This window comes from Plutella xylostella, chromosome 18 (assembly GCF_932276165.1).
Source record: "Plutella xylostella chromosome 18, ilPluXylo3.1, whole genome shotgun sequence".
Lineage (NCBI taxonomy): Eukaryota > Metazoa > Arthropoda > Insecta > Lepidoptera > Plutellidae > Plutella > Plutella xylostella.
The window spans coordinates 10515638-10535960 of NC_063998.1; the positions used below are offsets into that span (position 1 = coordinate 10515638).

Genomic DNA, 20323 nt, shown 5'->3' on the forward strand with positions numbered 1-20323 from the left:
GTATGTAAGTATATTACCCGTAACTAATGTAACTGAACGTAAAAAAGTATTAAAATACTTACATTAAAACATTCCGTCATCTTCATTACAAGGTAATTATAAAAATGATTGGTCTAAGAATGCATTAGCTTAAAATTAATCATCATCAATAGCATTTTAGATGCAAGAAAGGTATTTTCCCCGGGCATGAAAACACGCATGCAACTTTTGTGACCTCCTATAGGAGGGCGAATGATGAAAAATATATTTTAACTGGAGGTAGTCACACAAAATAAACAGCGCGCCCGCTGCACGGTAAAAATATAAAAAAATATAGCTCAGTCGATTCAATGAGATGGAGTTACAAATATGATTTAGAATTCTCCGATACCTTTTGTTGTTGCAAGAATTGAATTGAGTCCAATAATACCTCGGTAACCGTCGAGTATTTTACGAAAACACGTGGTTTTTTTTATCCTTGTGTGTTTGTGAAAGTGGCAGGGACGAAATTTGACTTGGAAATGCTATTTTCGTGAAGCACAATGAAATGCCCCGTTGAGGTAAGTGGATTTTTGTTTGATATTTATTAATAAGAACGTAATTTTTTGAGACGTTTAAATTCTTTATTTTTTATACACAAATACTACTTACTGTTTTTGCAATATGTGTGAATAGTATCTAGTACATTAAATAGGTAAGATAAGTTACAAATAAATAGGTAGGTACTAGGTACTTGTTTCAAATACATATCCTTAGCGTAGGCATAGCATAGGCCATGAGCATGATCATATTTGGCAGAATTCTCCAACATTTATCAGGTTTTATCTCCATTATTCATCAGGTATTATACCTGTGTCGATGTCAAACTACTGTAGGCTGTACCCCATACTTTACATCAAATTTATTTATCACCATAAAAATATAATGTTCTTTTCTTACCGCCTTCTAAAAACCATTCGTACTTAAGCCTCAAATGCTGTTAAATGTATACCATTTCAGTATAATTAGCTTGGTGCCTATCAAAACATCTCATGACCTATCATAGCACGCACACACAGGCACCCCAATTAGGGATGCTAATTAGTCTTTTCGCCTGAGAGAGTTCATCCTATTAGGACCACAAGGCGACAAGGCCGGTGGAGTCAGAGCTTGGATTCTCATGTCACAAACACAGTTGTGCGACCATTATGTAACCGTGAAACTGGATTAAATCCCATTAAGGTCTCAGAAATGTTACATAAAACGCAGCGCCCGCCAGTGCATAGCAAATAAATTCAAATCATCCAGTTCTCAACATTTTAAATTTAACAAACACTAATAAAAAGGTGTATTATCTATATTTAAAGCGTTGACTGCCGAACATCTACTTCTAAATGAAATTATTATATATTAGGTCATGTAAGCGTTTTTAACGGGCCCTCGAAAACGTTGCGTATGTTTGAGGTCTAAATAAAAATGACAGTTTGCGTATTGTTAGAGACTGTTTTAAGGAGGAGAATAGACTCAGACAGTTTTTGAGGGTTTCTACTGATGCTTCACGCACGTAGTGGAGTAGTAGTTAAGTTGTAGTGCTGTTGAAAAATCCTTGTTGTTATATTGTTGTGTAAAAGTTTAGTATGATGTCCTGCCCTTTTGGTTGTAGACTGCTACTAACTTACGCTATGTAAGCACTTATGTGATCATTATTCTTGCTAAAAATCACAGCAGCTGGTTTACATTAGTTATAATTAACCCTTTATATTAGTTTTAATTTGCTGTGCCCGACAGGGTCCATATAGTTCTTAATTTAATGTATTTAACACCTGTAAAACTTACTTATGGATGCAATAAAAGATTGAGTATTGAGTATTGAGTACATCCAAGTATAAAATTTTATTTTATTTTATTTATTGGTTAAGGAATACAAACATTACACAATACAAATCATTCGTAAAATATAGTTACATAGGTCTTATTCTAGTACTTGTACCAGTTATATGTATTTACAACATTTGCCAAAACTTACTATACCTAAGAACTAAGTTTTAAGTTATGTGTGTTGTTAATTTTGCTGATAAATTATGAACTTTTTTATAAATTTTAATATTTTTGATTTAAATTGTGGTAATCTATTGGAGAATATATCAATAATTGTACATAAGTACTTCTTACTCATATCAATAATCATCTAGGTTAGACCTCTCATTTCGATTTAAAGCGTATAACTTACCTTACCTAATAAAGTATAAATAAGTAGGTAAGTACCTAGGTATCCCAAATGAGCTCATATCTTTTGATCGGCAGTACCGATTTAAAAATGCTCAAACAATGATGTAGTTTTCCTTTATACCTAGTCCATACTAAACTCATATAGGTATCTCACACAAAACTATTTAGCGAATCCCCAAAACATCACACAGAAGCATTATAAACTTATTTACGTAAGTATGAGAGTCCAAGGTCCGGTGGCGGCACGTCAGCGGCATTAGGGCTACCCTTGAGCGGGATGGCGACGGCAAAAAGCGAAAGCGTGTACCCGCGGCATTACCCGCCCCGTGAGTGTCCCGTACAGTGGCCGGACAGGAAATCAGGGCACTTTAAACAGCACGTCAATTCTGTATTTTTGTTGCTTAAATTTATAGAGCAATGTAATAGCTAAAATAAAAAAACAGAGTGAGATGGGTCATTGTTAGGACAAATTGCAACGCAGTAAATATACTCGTTTGTTTAAAAAATATACTTACTTACTAATAGTATAGTCACATTATTTCTTAAAGTTAGACCAGTTATGCAATTTTGAAGTCAGCTTCATAACCTAAAATTCACACTTTATACCTCTAATATAAATAAATACCTATGAAGTCCATTCACGCTTTATTGATAGGTAGGTAGGTACTGTTTATTTTAGTTGTAGTTATAGCACGCTGCTATACAGTAGAACCAGTAGAATGACGATTGTTGGCGCTAGTCCAAGAAGGTTGTTGGTTGATTGAAAGCTACGGAACTCGAATATACCTGCATCATAGGCCAACCTTTTCGGTGAAATAACAGTATAGCCCTGTTAATTTATATTTCATATTAATTGCTTTTGAATTACATAGCTCTTGTGTACCTAATTATCTGTCAAGTAGTGTAACACGCCTTAAGTCGCGCACGTCCGCTGAGTTGAAGCCTGCGCCCACAGCCTCCACAGACGTACCTCCTAGTAGAAAACACTTCACATTCTACCAAATTTCGGTATACCTACCATACTAGGTAAAGTCACATTTACTTGGTCTGGTGTAGGTAGACGAAAGAAATCTGTTTATAAATATACAAAACCATCATTTATTCATTAAGTAGTACCTTTTAATTATCTTAAGTCGTACATTTACCTCAATTATACATATTATACATAAATGTAGTAGGTACGAAAGGATCCAATTAACTTGCATATTAGGTGCGAGTTGTAGTACATAAAAGGGACGGGCTGATTCGGCACAGATTCAAATCTAAGTCGTCGACATCGCCTCCGCCTAACTAATGTGATCTTGGATCATATCTGTGCAAAACTGGGGCAGTGAGGTTACACCAATTCTGTGTCATTTTAGGCAGAATCATAATATATACAGGGTGTGGAAACCTGAAGTCCTGATTGATTTTCAGACTTGCTCCAATTTCTTCATAGTCGGTTAGATCGTAACCAGGGAAAGGTTGATCAATTATACGTAATCTCCATATAAAATTATTTACAGATGCGTCAAAGGTCAAGCAATAATCCCTGGTTATGGTTATGCTCTAACCCACTTTGGATAAATTGGAGGCAGGGTCGAGGACCCGTCGTCCTGGTGTATGTGCCGCAGGCATCTGGTTTAATTGCCTTTTTGATTGAACCACTAGTCCGTTCATTGGATGGCGCTACTCAATTGTATGACTAGGCCGAACGTTGATTGTACAAGCGTCAAAAAACGTCCAACTAGTTAGCTGAATTAAAATCAGTCAGGTGGTGAACAAAACAAATATGGCGTCTAACAGCTAACAGCTGACACAAAAAGCATCTATATTGTTAGTTTTTTTGCAAATAAATTAGCGTTATTTGTGTTAAAATAGTGTGACAACATGGATTTAACTATTATTACGCCGCCGGCGGATAGATTCAAAGAAAAAATTGTGGCGAAACTGGATAATTATTAACAACAATATGAAGGTAAGGGGCCGTCCATTAATCACGTGAGGCTCAAAAGGGGGGGGGAGGGGGTACGGAAAACCTCACGAAACATCACGAGGGGGGAGGGGGGGTCTCGTTAGACATCACGTGTATTAATGTTTTGTCTAATTTTGTCTAATCGGTAGGTATTTCTGAACCGAAATTTTGTACGGCTCAAAAATTTTAACGATTTGTAGTAAGTATGACCTATATTTTTTCTAGTCAAAAATAGCCTTTACATACACTTGAAAAAAATACACGTGATCCAGGGGGGGGGGAGGGGGGTGTGGTCCCAAACCTCACCAAATATCACCAGGGGGGAGGGGGGGGTCAAAAAAAGAGAAAAACGACCTCACGTGATTAATGGACGGCCCCTAAGTTTATTGTTATTGTTTAGTTAATTTGTGAGATAAGAGCTTTGTAACAGAGTCTTTTTGTTGACTCTTGTCTGGTCATGTTCACCCTAACCAGACATTACAAAGTTACTATACTATATCCCATTCAACGACTTCGCTAAATGACGTTCAGTCAACACGTCGAACGTTACAATCAACGACTTGACGAGTTGTCCTTTAGTCATACAACTGAATAGCGCCATCCAATGAACGGGCTAGTGGTTCAATCAAACAGGAGATTAAACCAGATGCCTATGACATATGCAAACCGTCCGTTAAAGTACACATCCAGATTTGAACTTTTACCTACAAGGCACAAGTAACGCTTTAAATTGTGAGCAATTAAAATACCAACCTACCGCATACTCAGCAGTTGGCAGCGAACAGTTGGCCTACTGGGGACACAGCCTTAGATTGAAGTCCGCGCACTGCCCGACACAGGTTTATTTGCATTCGCCCAGTAATTGACTTGTTGACCTATTTAGGCAGCGCGGTAATTGCCGCTACATGATTGGTGGACCCCGCCTAATGCTGACAATTAATTTGAACATTTCACTTGACAGATGATGACGTATCTGCCGTCGCTCTGCCAATGGTCAATGTCTTGTCTTATTAGGAGCTTAATTAGTTGTTGACTGTTACAGTATTACATTCTGATAACTACTCGTATTCCCTGTTGTACGAAAATGCTTCTTTGTTCTGTCTACATGAAAGGTTTTCTTGTGATTGTTTTATGGTATGCTCGTAGATAATAATTGTACCTCAAAGTGTTTAGACTTTATTTTTAGTACCCCTTTAGCTAAATAATTAAATTTGCTTGCTTTTAGGCTCGTTGCATAATCTGTCACTACACATTCTGCTGCGCAAGTTGTCGCTGGAAGCACGAGGAGGAGACCCATGGTCTCAAGTACGACTGCTGCCTCTGCCGAGGACAACGGTACCTCTGCAGGCCAGAACACTTGGACAACAAGGATTTCATCAAACACATCACAGAAAAACATTTACCTCTCCAGTGCAGGAAGTGCCAGCAACTGTTCACAAACATGGAAGATCTCATCAACATAGATAAGTGTCAGAGCATCACCGAACTGATAGACCAACCTCAAGTGAGAAAAGATCCAACAGAAATTGAAGCAAGATTTGATTCTATCTACGAAAAAACTATAGCTATTAACGATAATGAAAACATAGAGGCTATCATATCTGTTAACAAAAATAATAGAACTGCAGTTATAACACCAATTGTGCGAAAGAAAACTTTGGTAGATTATGAATCCAGTGAAGATTCAGAGTATGATAGCCCGAAACCAACGGCCAACATGCATACCCCACATCCTAAAATGGCTCCTAAAACACCGAAACTAAAAAAACAAAGGGCCGCGACTCCTCATGCTAAGAAATTTATAAATTTGATGCGGCAAAGAGTAATAGAGGAATATGAGAAAGAAGAAGAATGCAAAATAGAAAAAGATTTAGATGATTCACCAGTTGGTAGCAAAACAACTCCTGTCCGAAAGGAAGATGGTCTCAGTAAGTATACTTTAACTGATATGATAAACAAGCAGTACGCAAAGAAGATCCTTGCCCGCGATTAACCGTATGTAGGAGCCAATCATGCATAAGAGCAATCCTAACCTGTGATGAGCTGTAAATATTACGAACCTCGCCGTGCATCGATCTTTTGGAGACGTATGACGCGCACGTGAAAAAGTGACAAAAGTTGTTAATCACACTCGCTCTCGAAACCGCGTCATGTGAGTGAGCGCGATCCAAAACTTTTGTCACGTCTTTCCGTGCGCATCTAGCATCCCATGCTAGCCCTGCTGTTTTCGTACCTGTACTCTATCATCCACTTGAAACCCTTAATAAAACCTTTCAGCAGCCCAACCGTCCAAAGGCATGACGACCCCGACGTCCCACCTGCCGGACCGCTGCCTGAAGCTGGCGCAGGCGGTGACCACCAGCACGCCGACGCACCCGGCCGCCGGCGCCTGGGCCATGTTCCCCGAGCAGGGCGCCGACTCGCCGCTCAGCGAGATCGAGGGCACCACAGGGGAGAGCCCGGCGCAGAGCAGCTGTGATGTGAGTTTTTGAGATTTATTGCTGTTGTACGGGTTTGTTATTGACGTCGATAATCTCTTTACTGGGCCAGATTTATGGTAGATCGTGATAAAGTGAGGTTCATCTACGTCGATAACGAAACCGTGTAGCGGCAGCTGGGTTCTTTTGGTGTTGGTGGTGGTGATGGTTCGATCGGCATATTTAAAATGCTTATATACCTGCTTACTAACTTATAATTAAAGCAATGTTAAATACGTACAAAATACTTCATTGCTATGTAATTAAACAGTGATGAATTTTTTCTTAAGATATCTATCATTTCTAAATGTTTTTTTCCAACGCAAAGGCCTAATGTATAAAGGCATAATTATATATTATATTTAGTAATATCAAAGTAACAAAGACGTAAAGCTCTGCTGTTTTAGCATATTTTAGTAATAACATTTTAATTACTTTTTACAAAATAATTATGAGCTCCTATTTAATTTCGTTGATAAGAATAAATAACAAGTCCTCATAATTCAAACAATAACATGACTTGTAGCCATTACACATTGTCCTGCCCCCACAGGACAGAGTATAAAGTTTGTGTTTACAATGCAGTTTCTTTTAATATTTTGCTTAAATTTCTCGTATCTTGGCGCATTAAACTTTTACCGTACTTGTTTGTTCATTATTATAGTTTATTATGCTCCGCTTGAAAGCTTTGCTACTCTCAAGAGATGAATTTCAAGAAATTACGATGGTTTACCTTATTAAAGTCAGAAGTAACATCCACATTGAAACCATTATAACTTTGAAGTGCTTAATAAATATTCAGTATTAATGTATTATTAACAGTTAATAATTTATCTGTGATATTTTCTATGCGGCCCAAACTTCTACCTCATAACGCATTCCAAACCATCTCCAACAAAGTTAACTTAAGCTTTACATGGTGAAGTGTCCAATGCTTTTTAAATTAAAACACTTAATTTATTTGTCTGATAAAATTCCACCCTGTATTAGTAGTATTAGTACTTATAGTTTAATCAACCTTGCATATTTAATTAGATATACTTGATACATAAATTTAATATAAAACTTGTATTATTAACTTAACGTAATCCAACAGCCATCAAAATCGGAGTCGCAACCAAAGCTGAAGAGCATAATAGTGACCGCGAGCCGCCTGCGCCTCGGCAGCCAGGACAGCTCCGAGAAGCAGGTCACCTTCCAGGACTCCAACAATACTGATGGCTCCGTCAAGAGCAAACGGGTCAAGTTCGCCGACGACACCGTGTTTCACCAGGAAAACAAGGTTAAGAGAGGTTAGTGTTTACGAGTAATTAGTTCTTGGCTATGAATATGAGTAATCGATTAGTATATTTCCTGTCACTGGCAATTTACTCAATCATTCAGCAATTATATTGGAGATCTATTAATAATGGACATATTGTTTATTTCCAGTTTTCCGCAAACCCAAGCGGATGCTGACCCCGGGTCCGCAGAAGCCGGGCAGATATTGCTTCAACCCGCGGTTCCAAGCCCTCATTAACCGCTTCGAAAACCAGGGAATAACTTTAGCCCGGACTCCTGTCAATAGCAACAGAGACCGGGAACAGGAGTCCACGCCCCCTGTCGGCGAACACGCCAATATACCGGCGCGGGCGATCAACTTTAAAGAGTCTGTAGACAGTCCGGCCGTCAGTTCAGTGACGGAGAAAGAATCAAATGAATTATTCAGGACGTGCGTGGACTCGCCTGTCCCCAGCCAGCCGCTGCAGACGGCCATCTCGGCGCTCACCACGAACATCGCCGGCTCTCTGCAAAATTGCCTCTCGTCCGCCCTCCGCGCCAATGAGGAAGAAACGGAAATACAATTCAAATTCGTTATCACGAAACGAAAGGCCGTCCTCAGAAAAATACCCGGCGAAGGGGAGAATTGCAACGAAATTGTTGAGGCTTACGACGCAAATAAGGAAAATATTTGGTCATCAGTGGCGAGGGCTGTCAAGAATGTGTTCTGGGGGGAGCAAGGCATGAGCTTAGGTAAGTGTTGGGTCTGCAGCTATGTCTAGAATTTGTCTAATAATATTCAGTTTAAGTACCGTAATAACACTGGGAATGTTGACCTTTGACCGTTGCTGTTGTTTGAGTGAGTTTGTTTTCAGAAATATTTCGTGCCGGATATTTAAGACACAAGATTAATTTCCAACTCTTTGTGCGTACTCTAATGTAATTAAGGGAATTCAAGTTAAATTAATTTTGCATTGTTTATATTTATTTTACAATTTGAGCACAATTAAGTTTGATGTAGGTATACGTCAATTAATTAATTCACTAATCTGTCTTAACACGTTGGCGATGTCCCAAAGATCCCTCTGCTACTGGCTTTAATATTGCTTGTTATCTGGCGCGGGTCCAGTGGCATAAAAAGACAGTGTAATGAAATTCTAACTGCCTGTGAAATGCCCTTTCAAAGCAGAAAGAGACACTGCACTACTGCAATTTCATTCATGTCATAAGCGGCGCGAATAATTGTTCTCAAAGAAAGATTTCATAATTTCATTTCAATGTTACCTTTTCCACCTTTTTGTCGTCTTGACGTTATTGCCTACATTTTTACAGAGAGGATTTAACGTTTTGTTTAGAGACGGAAAATTTCTTTGCAGACTTGTCAACGATTTGATTAAATTTAAGTCGTAAAACTGATATTTTTTGTTACGCTTTGAATTTGGTTGTTTTGATGAAACCGGATCTGCGGTAAACATTTTCAGTAAACTTGAAACTTGTAATATTGCTTGGCCTAAATGCGGTATCGGAACTTCTGTAAGTGTTGAGGATCCCAGTCGGCAACTTTCCCTTCATTATTTATTGGCAAATCCAAAATTAGGCTTTCTTGAACTTTACAACAACTGAACTTCATCTTAATTACCTTTTCCATTCCAAGGCTCTTTGTCTAACTAAAATTAAAATACTGATACTTTGGTACCCGTATAATTCAGAAGTTGAAAGGAGAAGAAGAAGATTTACCTACACATTTTACCATATATTCCATTAAAAGATTCCTAAATCACCAAACAAGCCACTACTGCTTAGCAACTCTCTCTTATTCCGTCTTCTTATCTTGCCGGAGAGAAAGACTATTGATGATATCAGGATTAAACACTCAAATTAGTTGCTAGTCGCTAACTGCCTCTGGTGCGCTAGGCTTATCTACACAGCCATAATGAGAATAATCACCTGAGAACCTCTATTAATAGACCCGTCAACCCTATAACCAAACCACTTTTTTTTCCAGCAACAACAACCCCTCTGACGCGTCCACCAAACGAGTCGCGCTCCTCGTCCGGCTGCAAGAGGAAATCCGACGACCTGTCCGACAACGAGTTGAGTCCGCTGAACCACAAGCGGCACAAGTACTCGGGGCGGCTGCGCGGGCGCCCCCCGCTCCCCCGCAGCGGGGGGGTGGCGCGCCTGCGCGGGTCAATGTCCGCCGAGCAACACAGCTTGTTGAAGGAAATGCCGGCAGATGGCGCTGCCAATCAGTCGTTTTAGAATTAGGAGTTATATTGTTATGGAGAAAAAGGCAGTGGAGTTTTGATTGGTTTGTGTCGTGTAAATAGTTAATTTAATTTAATTTTAATTTTCTTTAAATCAGGTTATAATAAATAAAACTATATAATTAATTGTAAAATGATGGTAAGATACATTATTAAATAGATAAAACAGTAAGTAGATTTATTTTTATGTTAATTTTGTAGGTATTAATTATTTATGTAAGTATAATGTAATACAACGAATAAATTGATATTTGATTAGCCTTTCTGGTGTCTTTTGGAGGCGAAATTACTGTAAAAATTATAAGTTTCACAGAGTTAGTCAGAAAGTTCCCTTCCTACGTTGATGATGTAGACTTCTACCGTTCTTTACAATAGAAATTGTTGTACATGATAGATATTATTCCCTATAAATATTATATTTTATAGGTTAGTAGTTAGTAGTAGTACAGTATAAAATTAAGTATAGTAGCATTGAATAGGTTAAATAGTATACTCACTTATTGTATACTAACCTCACTAACAAACAATCAGTAACGCTCCTTATCCATAACGTCTAAATCGGTTCCGTTGATTGAAGTAGGTAAGTACATAAAGGTACCTAATGTTGTCATTTCCATGAACAGGTCCTGAAAATCTCATTTCTATAGCGGAAATTAATGATCACAATACAAAAGTCACTAATGAATACATCGATCTGACTCATAATTCGTACAGCGGAGCGGCGCAAATCAATGGCGTGTGATATAATGAATCTCGGAGTTGATTTGTGCAATAAATCATTATCAATCACTAGCACGATTTGTCTCGTCGCCGCCAGCGCCATCTGTTGCTGCCGGGCGGAACTAGTCATCCGCTTCGAGGCATTGATCATATTTTGCACTTCACTGGGATTCGTACAGCAAGCCGTGGGGGCCTTCTTATCACATGGTCTGCAGTAATCTCACTAAGGTTTATACTTTATACTTTTATAGGATACTAGCTGTTCCCGCGAGCTTCGCTTCGCCTTAAAAAGTTTTCCCGTGGGAATTCCGGGATAAAAAGTACCATATGTTCTTTCCCATGGTCTAGACCATCTGTACACCAAATTTCATTCAAATCCGTTCAGTACTTTTGGCGTGAAAGAGTAACAGAGACAGACACAGTTATACTTTCGCATTTATAATATTTATTAGTTAGGATCAAAAAAAGTTCAATAGCTAAAACGTTCTATGACTTTTCTATGAATAAGAGAGTAACAATATTCATTACCTACATAAATAATTATGCCATTGTTATCATGTCTAATTACTGCGGGAAAAGACGATACCACTTTTCTTTCAGAGTAAAAACTAAGTAACATAGGTACAACCATAATCCAACCAGAATAAAAACACAACAAAGTATAAAATCTATCTGTTCATCGTAAGAGCACGTAGTGTGGTATCTTTATAAATCTGCAGTGCATGTTGGTGGAGGGTTATTCTATACTGACGCTGTCGTGCAATCGGCACGTTTAATACAACGAAACCGAGTCGTGGTTCGCGTAGCAGCGCTCCGGAATTTCATCATTCATCATTAGTCTATAGCAGTCCACTGCTGGACGTAGGCCTCTCCCAAAAGTCCCAAAGCACGCCACTGGGTGCGATCTTTAGCTTTCCGCATCCAATCATAAATAACCAGCCATCTTTCGCAAGTCGTCACCCCATCTAGCCGGTTAGCGTCCCACACTACGTTTGCCTAGTCGCGGCCTCCACTCCAGGCCCTGAAGCACAGGATGCTAATAAGACGTGACAAAAGTTCTCCGTCGCGCTCACTCTTGAGGCTGCGCGATTTGACTGACAGCGATGCAAAACTTTTGTCACGTCTAAAATGCGCCCCGTACTAGCCCTTCTGAACACGTTTACTGTAACTTCGTTTTTCGCAATATAGAGTGACCCTCCTGGTGTGTTTTTGCCGTATATTTTCCGCAATGCGAGCGTTGGCGGCGATCGGATGATCGGATCCGGGATAACGCAGAGCGGGTTGTGAGATACCCGCAGTATTCCTTCTCTTCATGGTTCCATGGGGATCGGAGTTTAGATGTGCTTTGCAGCTATTTATAAGAAGTATCTAAATAGCTGCAAGATACTTCTTGCTTAGTTACTATAAGAACTGATTTTTCTATAGTTAGATAAATGTTATCTAAAAAATAAAATTGTTACTGTCATTAAGACGGTCGAATGGCGTAGTGGTTAGTGGCCCTGACTGCTATGCCGAAGGTCCCGGGTTCGATTCCCGGCTGGGGCAGATATTTGTTTAAAGACAGATATTTGTACTCGGGTCTTTGGTGTTGATATTTATATTTAGTATCTATCTATCTATGTATTTGTGTAGATATATCAGCTGTCCGACACCCATAACACAGGTTCTGCCTAGCTTGGGGTCGGGTGGCCGTGTGTGAGATGTCTCCACATATTTATTATTATTTATTTATTATTTTCTTATACAAACATACTGACGCGACAGCATCAAAATTATTCCCCAGATAACTTTTATCTAACCATTGAAAAATCAGCAATCTTATAACCAATACTAGAGGTCGCGTTGTGGCGCGGGCTGCAAGCAGCCGCGCGGGGCTTTGATGCTTTTGGTTCGGTTTCAGCAGGGTATTGACTTGAACATATCGTAGCAAATCTTTCTTGCGTTTTGTTACGCCTTAAAAACTGTTTTCACTATGAATGTCTTTATTAAAGGGGTACTGATGATTTTATTTTAGGTGGGATTAGTTTTCAGTATGAATTTCGGTTTCAGCAGCGTATTGACTTGACCATACCGTAGCAAATCCATCTTGCGTTTCGTTATGCCATCAAAGCTGTTTTCACTATGAATTTCTTTACTAAGGGGGTACTGATGATTTTGTTTTAGGTGGAATACAGTTTACAGTATGAAATTCGGTTTCAGTAGGGTATTAACTTTAACATACCGTAGCAAATCTATCTTGCATTTTGTAGGCCTTAAAAAAGGTTTTCACTATGAATTTCTTTATTAAAGGGGTACTGATGATTTTGTTTCAGGTGTGATTACAGTTTTTAGTATAAATTTTGGTTTCAGCAGGGTATTGACTTGAACAAACCGTAGCAATTCTTTGCTGTGTTTTGTTTTGGATTAAAAACTGTTTTCTGTATGGTTGTTATAAAAGGGGTTCTGATGATTTTTTTCAGGGGGGGGCACAGTTTTCAGTATGAATTTCGGTTTTAGCAGGGTATTGACTTGAACATACTGTAGCAAATCTTTCTTGTGTTAAGTTTTGCCTTCAAAACTGTATTTTCCGTATGAATTTCGTTATCACGTGGGTATTGTTGCTTTTGCTTTTATTTTAAAAACTGTTTTTTTCAGTATAAGTATCGGTCAGCTTTACAATAACGGGACCTTTCCCGTACTCTTTCTAGCGTTTTTCTTCGCATTAATATTTAAATCATATTGAAGAAATACTGGCTTTAACTGCTTATGATTTTCTTTCAAAAAACGTTCGCTTCTTTAATAATAATATAACACCTTATAAATCTGAGTCACCGCCATTCGCGCGTTTTTCTAGCGTCTCGATTTTTCACTTATACTCCTGAGTTTTTTAGTAGAGAAACTACCTACGTATATGAACTTTTTTTTTGATGAACTTTACCTAGTATCGAGGCGATATCTTTTGTATACAAATATTGGATTATTTAGTATTATTTGCCACATTCAGCTTTCAGATTAGTTTTGTTGATGAGGGTTTGAGTATTTTTGCCTCGCTTCGCTCGGCCCTTCAGGGTTTGGGTTTTGGTAAGTTAAATGGTTTTGCCTCGCTTCGTTCGGCCCTTATATTTTTACGATAAGTGTATACTGAAGTTGTATTGCCTCGCTGCGCTCGGCTCTTTAGTCGTTGTGGTATAATGTTTTGAAATGTTTTGCCTCGCTGCGCTCGGCTCTCCAAAGTTTGTGGTATGATGGCTTGGATTGTTTTGCCTCGCTGCGCTCGGCTCTCCAGTTAAATAGGCAGTTGGTAATTAAAGAAGTTAAGCCTCGCTTCGCTCGGCTCCTCTCTAGGTTTCGGAATGATAGTTTTGATCGTTTTACCTCGCTTCGCTCGGCTTTGCAGTAACATAGGCATTTTCTGTTTATTGCGCTTTAGCCTCGATTCGCTCGGCTCTTCGGGTTTTCGGTTGTTGATTTCAGTAGTTTTGCCTCGCTCCGCTCGGCTCTCTAGGTTTTGGATTGAGGTCTAGGTTGTTTTACCTCGCTTCGCTCGGCTTTCCACTTCTTAAACGGGACCTTTCCCGTAGTTTTTCTTTATTAATATTAATAATTATGATACGTAGTGCCTAGGGCATGCAATACCGGTAATATTTTCAATACTGGTATTGAGTTCCGGTATTAGAACTCAATACCGGGATCCCGGTATTAATACCGGTATAAGACTTCCTTGTTATAAATGGCATATATTTTGTTTTAAGGTCGTATAGGGCAAAATAAAACAAGAAAAAGCAATCAAATTCTGTATAATGTAATATTTTTTACGAGAATTGAGTATTAGAGTTAAAATTTTAGAACGCATGGACAACAAGTAGGTTTCCAAAGGCCAAAAACGGCATGTAACGGTTTAAAACAAGTGGACTTTCATAGTATATGGGAGCACAGGGCTAACTATATCTTAATCGCTTGATTTATAGCCTAAAAAATGTCCGATTCCGGTATTACTTCAATACCGGTATTAACTTTCAATACCGGTATTGAAAAAAGCGTGGATTTGTCCGGGATCCCGGTATTACGCAATACCGGTATTGCGGTATTGCATGCCCTAGTAGTGCCTCGCTTCGCTCGGATTTATTTTCTTTATGGCAGGGTTACTTGTCGGATGCCCCGCTGCGCTCGGCTGGTTTTATTTTGGTATAGCTTGTAGAAGGACTATGGCCTCGTTGCGCTCGGCACTTACACTGTGGTGAAGTTGATTTACATTTTGTATATTTTTAGGGAAAATATTTTTTCCTCTATAAGTGGGGAGTTTTTATTTAAAAAAAAATTCTTTGTATTTATCTTCACAAATGCGCCATATACCACAAATCTGTGTGACCACTTCAAAGGGGTCAAATTGCAAATGTTGGTAATTTTTTCTACGTTTTTAGGGAAATTTTGATTTTTTTCCCTACAAGTGGGGAGTTTTCATTTTAAATAATTATTGTTTGTATTTATCTACACAAATGCGCCATATACCATAAATCTGTCTGACCACTTCAACGGGGTGAAATTGCCAATGTTGGTAATCTTTTCTACGTTTTTAGGGAAATTTTGATTTTTTTCCCCATAAGTGGGGAGTTTTTATTTTAAATTAAAATGGTATGCATTTAACTGCACAAACACGCTATACATTCAAAACCCCTCAGACCATCTCAAAGTGCTAAAATTGCATATTTATGTAAATTTTCCCATGTTTTTAGGGAAATTTTGTTTTTTTTTTCCTATAAGTGGGGAGTTTTTATTATTAATTAAAAATCTATGCATTTAACTACACAAACGCGCCATACATTCGAATCCCCTCAGACCATCACAAAACGATAAAATTGCATATTTATGTATAATTTCTCATGTTTTTAGGGAAATTTTGTTTTTTTCCCTAAAAATGGGGAGTTTTTATTTCATAAGAAAACTAAATGCATTCACCTACACAAACGCGCTCTACAAGTCAAAACTGTCAGACCACTCAATACAGGTGAAATAGCCTTAAAACATGTAAAATTTCTCTTTTACAAAATGGCTGCCACTTCATCCGCCATTTTGATTTTTGCAGTTTTCGGAATTTTCCCATGAATTTCACCATATATCCAACCATTTACAAAGAAAAACATCACCCCACCTTCCCCCCTTCTGGGAGATCAATTCACCTCAACTTGAATCGACGTCGAACTTTTTCAAAAATATAATCTCCCGTATTTCTCAGGGTTGCCAGCCGAAAGTAATAAAAATAGTCAAATGTCATTAGTATGAGCCTTTCTGACTAAACTGCATGATTTTTTAAAATCCAAAACGGTTATTTCTATTTTTCAGGTTTTTGGGGAAAATCTCAAAATTTTCCCTAAAAATCGGGAATTTTTATTTAGCTGGTATAGTCTACCCAACAGACCACACAAATGCGCCATACAAGACAAATCTCCCCAACCACTCTAAACATGTGAAAAAACCAATCAAAAATCGCGAAAAAAAGTCACTTTTACAAAATGGCCGCCAAAGCAGTCCGCCATTTTGTTTTTTCAACTTTTCGGAATTTTCCCATAAACTGCACCATACAACAGACCGTGTCCAAAAAAAATCATCACCCCACCTGCCTCCCTTCTGGGAGATCAATTCACCTCAAGTTGGGTCGACGTAAAAAAATCCGAAAAAATATAATCTCGCCTATCGCCCAGGGTTGCCAGTCGAAAGTAATAAAAATGGTCAAATGTCATTAGTACGGGTCTTTCCGACAAAACTGCATCAAATTTTAAAATCAAAAGTGGCCATTTCTACTTTTCATGTTTTTGGGGAAAATCTCGAAATTTACCCTAAAAATGGGGAAATTTTTTTCACATAGCAACTCTACTCATCAAACTACACAACCGCTCCATACAAGTCAAACTTGTCAAATGCCCCCAACACAATAAAAAAATGCTTTGAAAATCCCCGAAAAAACACGTTTTTATAAAAAAATCTCCCCTCCCCCCGCAATTAAAAAAAAAATCATTTTTTGGAATTTTCCCTTAAATTTCATCATGTGCCCCACCGTTTACAAAAAACACCATCCCCCCACCTCCCCCCCTTCCGGGAGATCAATTCACCTCAAGTCGGGTCTGACACGCCCTAAACTTTGCTTCACTGCAACTCGGCCGCCATTTTGTTTTTTTATTTTTTTATATTTTTTTTATAATCTATCAGACATTCTTAATACACCCTCGAAATATAAAAAAATGTATGGTCACCAAAATGGAGGAACAAAAAAAATTTTTTTTTTTTACAACTTTTTTTAATATGTCGAGGTTTTTCTCTACTCACCGGAGCACCCTGTACATATCCCTAAAACATTTTTATATCAAAAAATGACTCCTTCTGGGAGAACTACTATGTCAATCAGTCAGTGAGTGGTAATCCAGCTTTATATATTATAACTAGAGGTCGCGTTGTGGCGCGGGCTGCAAGCAGCCGCGCGGTGCTTTGATGCTTTTGGTTTAGGTGGGAGACAGTTTTCAGTATGAATTTCAGTTTCAGCAAGGTATTGACTTGAATATACCGTAGCAAATCTTTCTTGCGTTTTGTTATGCCTTAAAAACTGTGTTCACTATGATTTTTTTTAATTATAGGGTTACTGACGATTTTGTTTGACGTGGGAAACAGTTTTCAGTATGAATTTCGGTTTCAGCAGGGTATTGACTTGAACATATTATCGTAGCAAATCTTTCTTGCGTTTTGTTACGCCTTAAAACTGTTTTCACTATGATTTTCACTATAACAGGCGTACTGATGATTTTTGTTTTAGGTGGGATACAATGCAATGCAAGCAGCCGCGCGGGGCTTTGATGCTTTTGGTTCGGTTTCAGCAGGGTATGACTTGAACATATCGTAGCAAATCTTTCTTGCGTTTTGTTACGCCTTAAAAACTGTTTTCACTATGAATGTCTTTATTAAAGGGGTACCGATGATTTTATTTCAGGTCGGATTAGTTTTCAGTATGAATTTCGGTTTCGGTAGGGTATTGACTTGAATATACAGTAGCAAATCTTTCTTGCGTTTTGTTATGACTTAAAAAAACTGTTTTCACTATGATTTTCATTATAACAGGGGTACTGGTGATTTTGTTATAGGTGGGATACGGTTTTCAGTATGAATTTTGGTGAGATACGGTTATTCACTTGACTATAACGTATCGAATATTTTATGGGGTTTAGTTTTCCCTTGAAATGGGTATTGACTTTGCCATAATACAACGGATATTTCTGGAAAGAAAGAAAGAAAGAAACATTTATTTGACACACTGAACAATAAAAAACAGAAACAAAAAGAAAAAAAAGAATACTACAAATAATTTATATGAAAAGAAAAATCAGGCATGGCTTTACACAAAAAATCCAACAGGAATGTTAATATTTGCCTTGAAAACTATTTTCATTGTGAATTACTCTCTCTCGTCTCACAAAAATACGGTAGAGAAACTGGTCATTGTATTATTGTTTCGTAAACTTTACTTACTTACTTTCGTTAACTTATCGAGCCGACATAGTTTTGTGTACAAATATTGGGTTCTTTAACACCTCATAAAAAATCTGAGTCACCTCCATTTGCGCGTTTTTCTAGCTTCTCGATTATTTATTTACTCTGTCCTGAAAATAAACTTTTTCATAGTAACGAAATATACAGCCTTTTTTTATTCATTAGATTCTTATGTGGGTTTGCTGTTTAAGACACAGTAAGTAGGATAAAGTGCATATTTTAACATTATAGAACTATGTTTTACTTAAATTTAATTCATAATTGGTTGCACACGTATGGAATTATGAACGCGGCCAAACTTACACTTTGTCTTTCAAGTTATATCTTAGCCACAATCGGCTCTCAGGTTATATAGTTGTGTTGACAAGGGTTTGAGTAGTGTTGCCTCGCTTCGCTCGGCTCTCCAGGGTTTGCAGTATGGTGATTCGCATTGTTTTGCCTCGCTTCGCTCGGCTCCTCTTTTACGGTTAGGTTATAAATACTTAAGTTGGATTGCCTCGCTGCGCTCGGCTCTTCAGTGGTTGTGGTATGATGTTTTGGAATGTTTTGCCTCGCTGCGCTCGGCTCTTCAATGTTTGTGGTAGGATAGTTTGGATTGTTTTGCCTCGCTGCGCTCGGCTCTGCAGTTACATAGGCACTTGCTGTTTATTGTACTTTAGCCTCGCTTCGCTCGGCTCTTCGGGTTTTCGGATGTTGGTTTCAGTAGTTTTGCCTCGCTCCGCTCGGCTCTCTAGGTTTTGGATTGATGGTTTAGGTTGTGTTGCCTCGCTTCGCTCGGCTTTCCACTTCTTAAACGGGACTTTTCCCGTAGTTTTTCTTTATTGATATTGATAATTATGATACGTAATGCCTCGCTTCGCTCGGATTTCTTTCCTTTATGGCAGGGTTACTTGTCGGATGCCTCGCTGCGCTCGGCTGGTTTTATTTTGGTATAGCTTGTAAAAGGACTATGGCCTCGCTGCGCTCGGCACTTACACTGTGGTAAAGTTGATTTACATTTTGTATAGTTTTAGGGAAAATATTTTTTCCTCTAAAAGTGGGGAGTTTTTATTAAAAAAAATAATTCTTTGTATTTATCTTCACAAATGCGCCATATACCACAAATCTGTCTGACCACTTCAAAGGGGTGAAATTGCTAATGTTGGTAATTTTTTCTACGTTTTTAGGGAAATTTTGATTTTTTCCCTACAAGTGGGGAGTTTTTATTTTAAATAATTATTGTTTGTATTTATCTACACAAATGCGCTATATACCATAAATCTGTCCGACCACTTCAACGTGGTGAAATTGCTAATGTTGGTAATTTTTTCTACGTTTTTAGGGAAAATTTGATTTTTTTCCCTTTAAGTGGGGAGTTTTTATTTTAAATAATTATTGTTTGTATTTATCTACACAAATGCGTCATATACCATAAATCTGTCCGAACACTTCAACGGGGTGAAATTGCTAATGTTGGTAATTTTTTCTACGTTTTTAGGGAAATTTTGTTTTTTTCCCTACAACTGGGGAGTTTTTATTTTAAATAATTATTGTTTGTATTTATCTGCACAAATGCGCCATATACCATAAATCTGTCCGACCACTTCAACGTGGTGAAATTGCTAATGTTGGTAATTTTTTCTACGTTTTTAGGGAAAATTTGTTTTTTTTCCCTTTAAGTGGGGAGTTTTTATTTTAAATTAAAATTGAAAGCATTTAACTACATAAACATGCTATACATTCGAAACCCCTCAGACCATCTCAAAGTGATAAAATTGCATATTTATGTAAATTTTCCCATGTTTTTAGGGAAATTTTGTTTTTTTTTCCTAAAAGTGGGGAGTTTTTATTATTAATTAAAAATCTATGCATTTAAATACACAAACGCGCGATACATTTGAATCCCCTCAGATCATCACAAAACGATAAAATTGCATATTTATGTAAAATTTCCCATGTTTTTAGGG

At 38.0% G+C, this 20323-nt stretch overlaps 2 protein-coding genes across 2 annotated transcripts in view; both read left to right on the forward strand.

The window, feature by feature from the left end:
* Positions 1 to 20323, forward strand: part of LOC105380852 (dopamine D2-like receptor) — a 164492-nt gene that overhangs the window by 108231 nt on the left and 35938 nt on the right. The gene's annotated exons all lie outside the window — the stretch shown is intronic.
* On the forward strand, positions 278 to 10206 carry LOC125489893. Its single transcript, XM_048627450.1, has 6 exons — positions 278 to 539; positions 5367 to 6069; positions 6419 to 6621; positions 7715 to 7910; positions 8050 to 8631; positions 9884 to 10206. Exons 1-6 carry the CDS (start codon positions 522 to 524, stop codon positions 10138 to 10140), a joined length of 1959 nt encoding a protein of 652 aa, XP_048483407.1. The 5' UTR covers positions 278 to 521; the 3' UTR covers positions 10141 to 10206.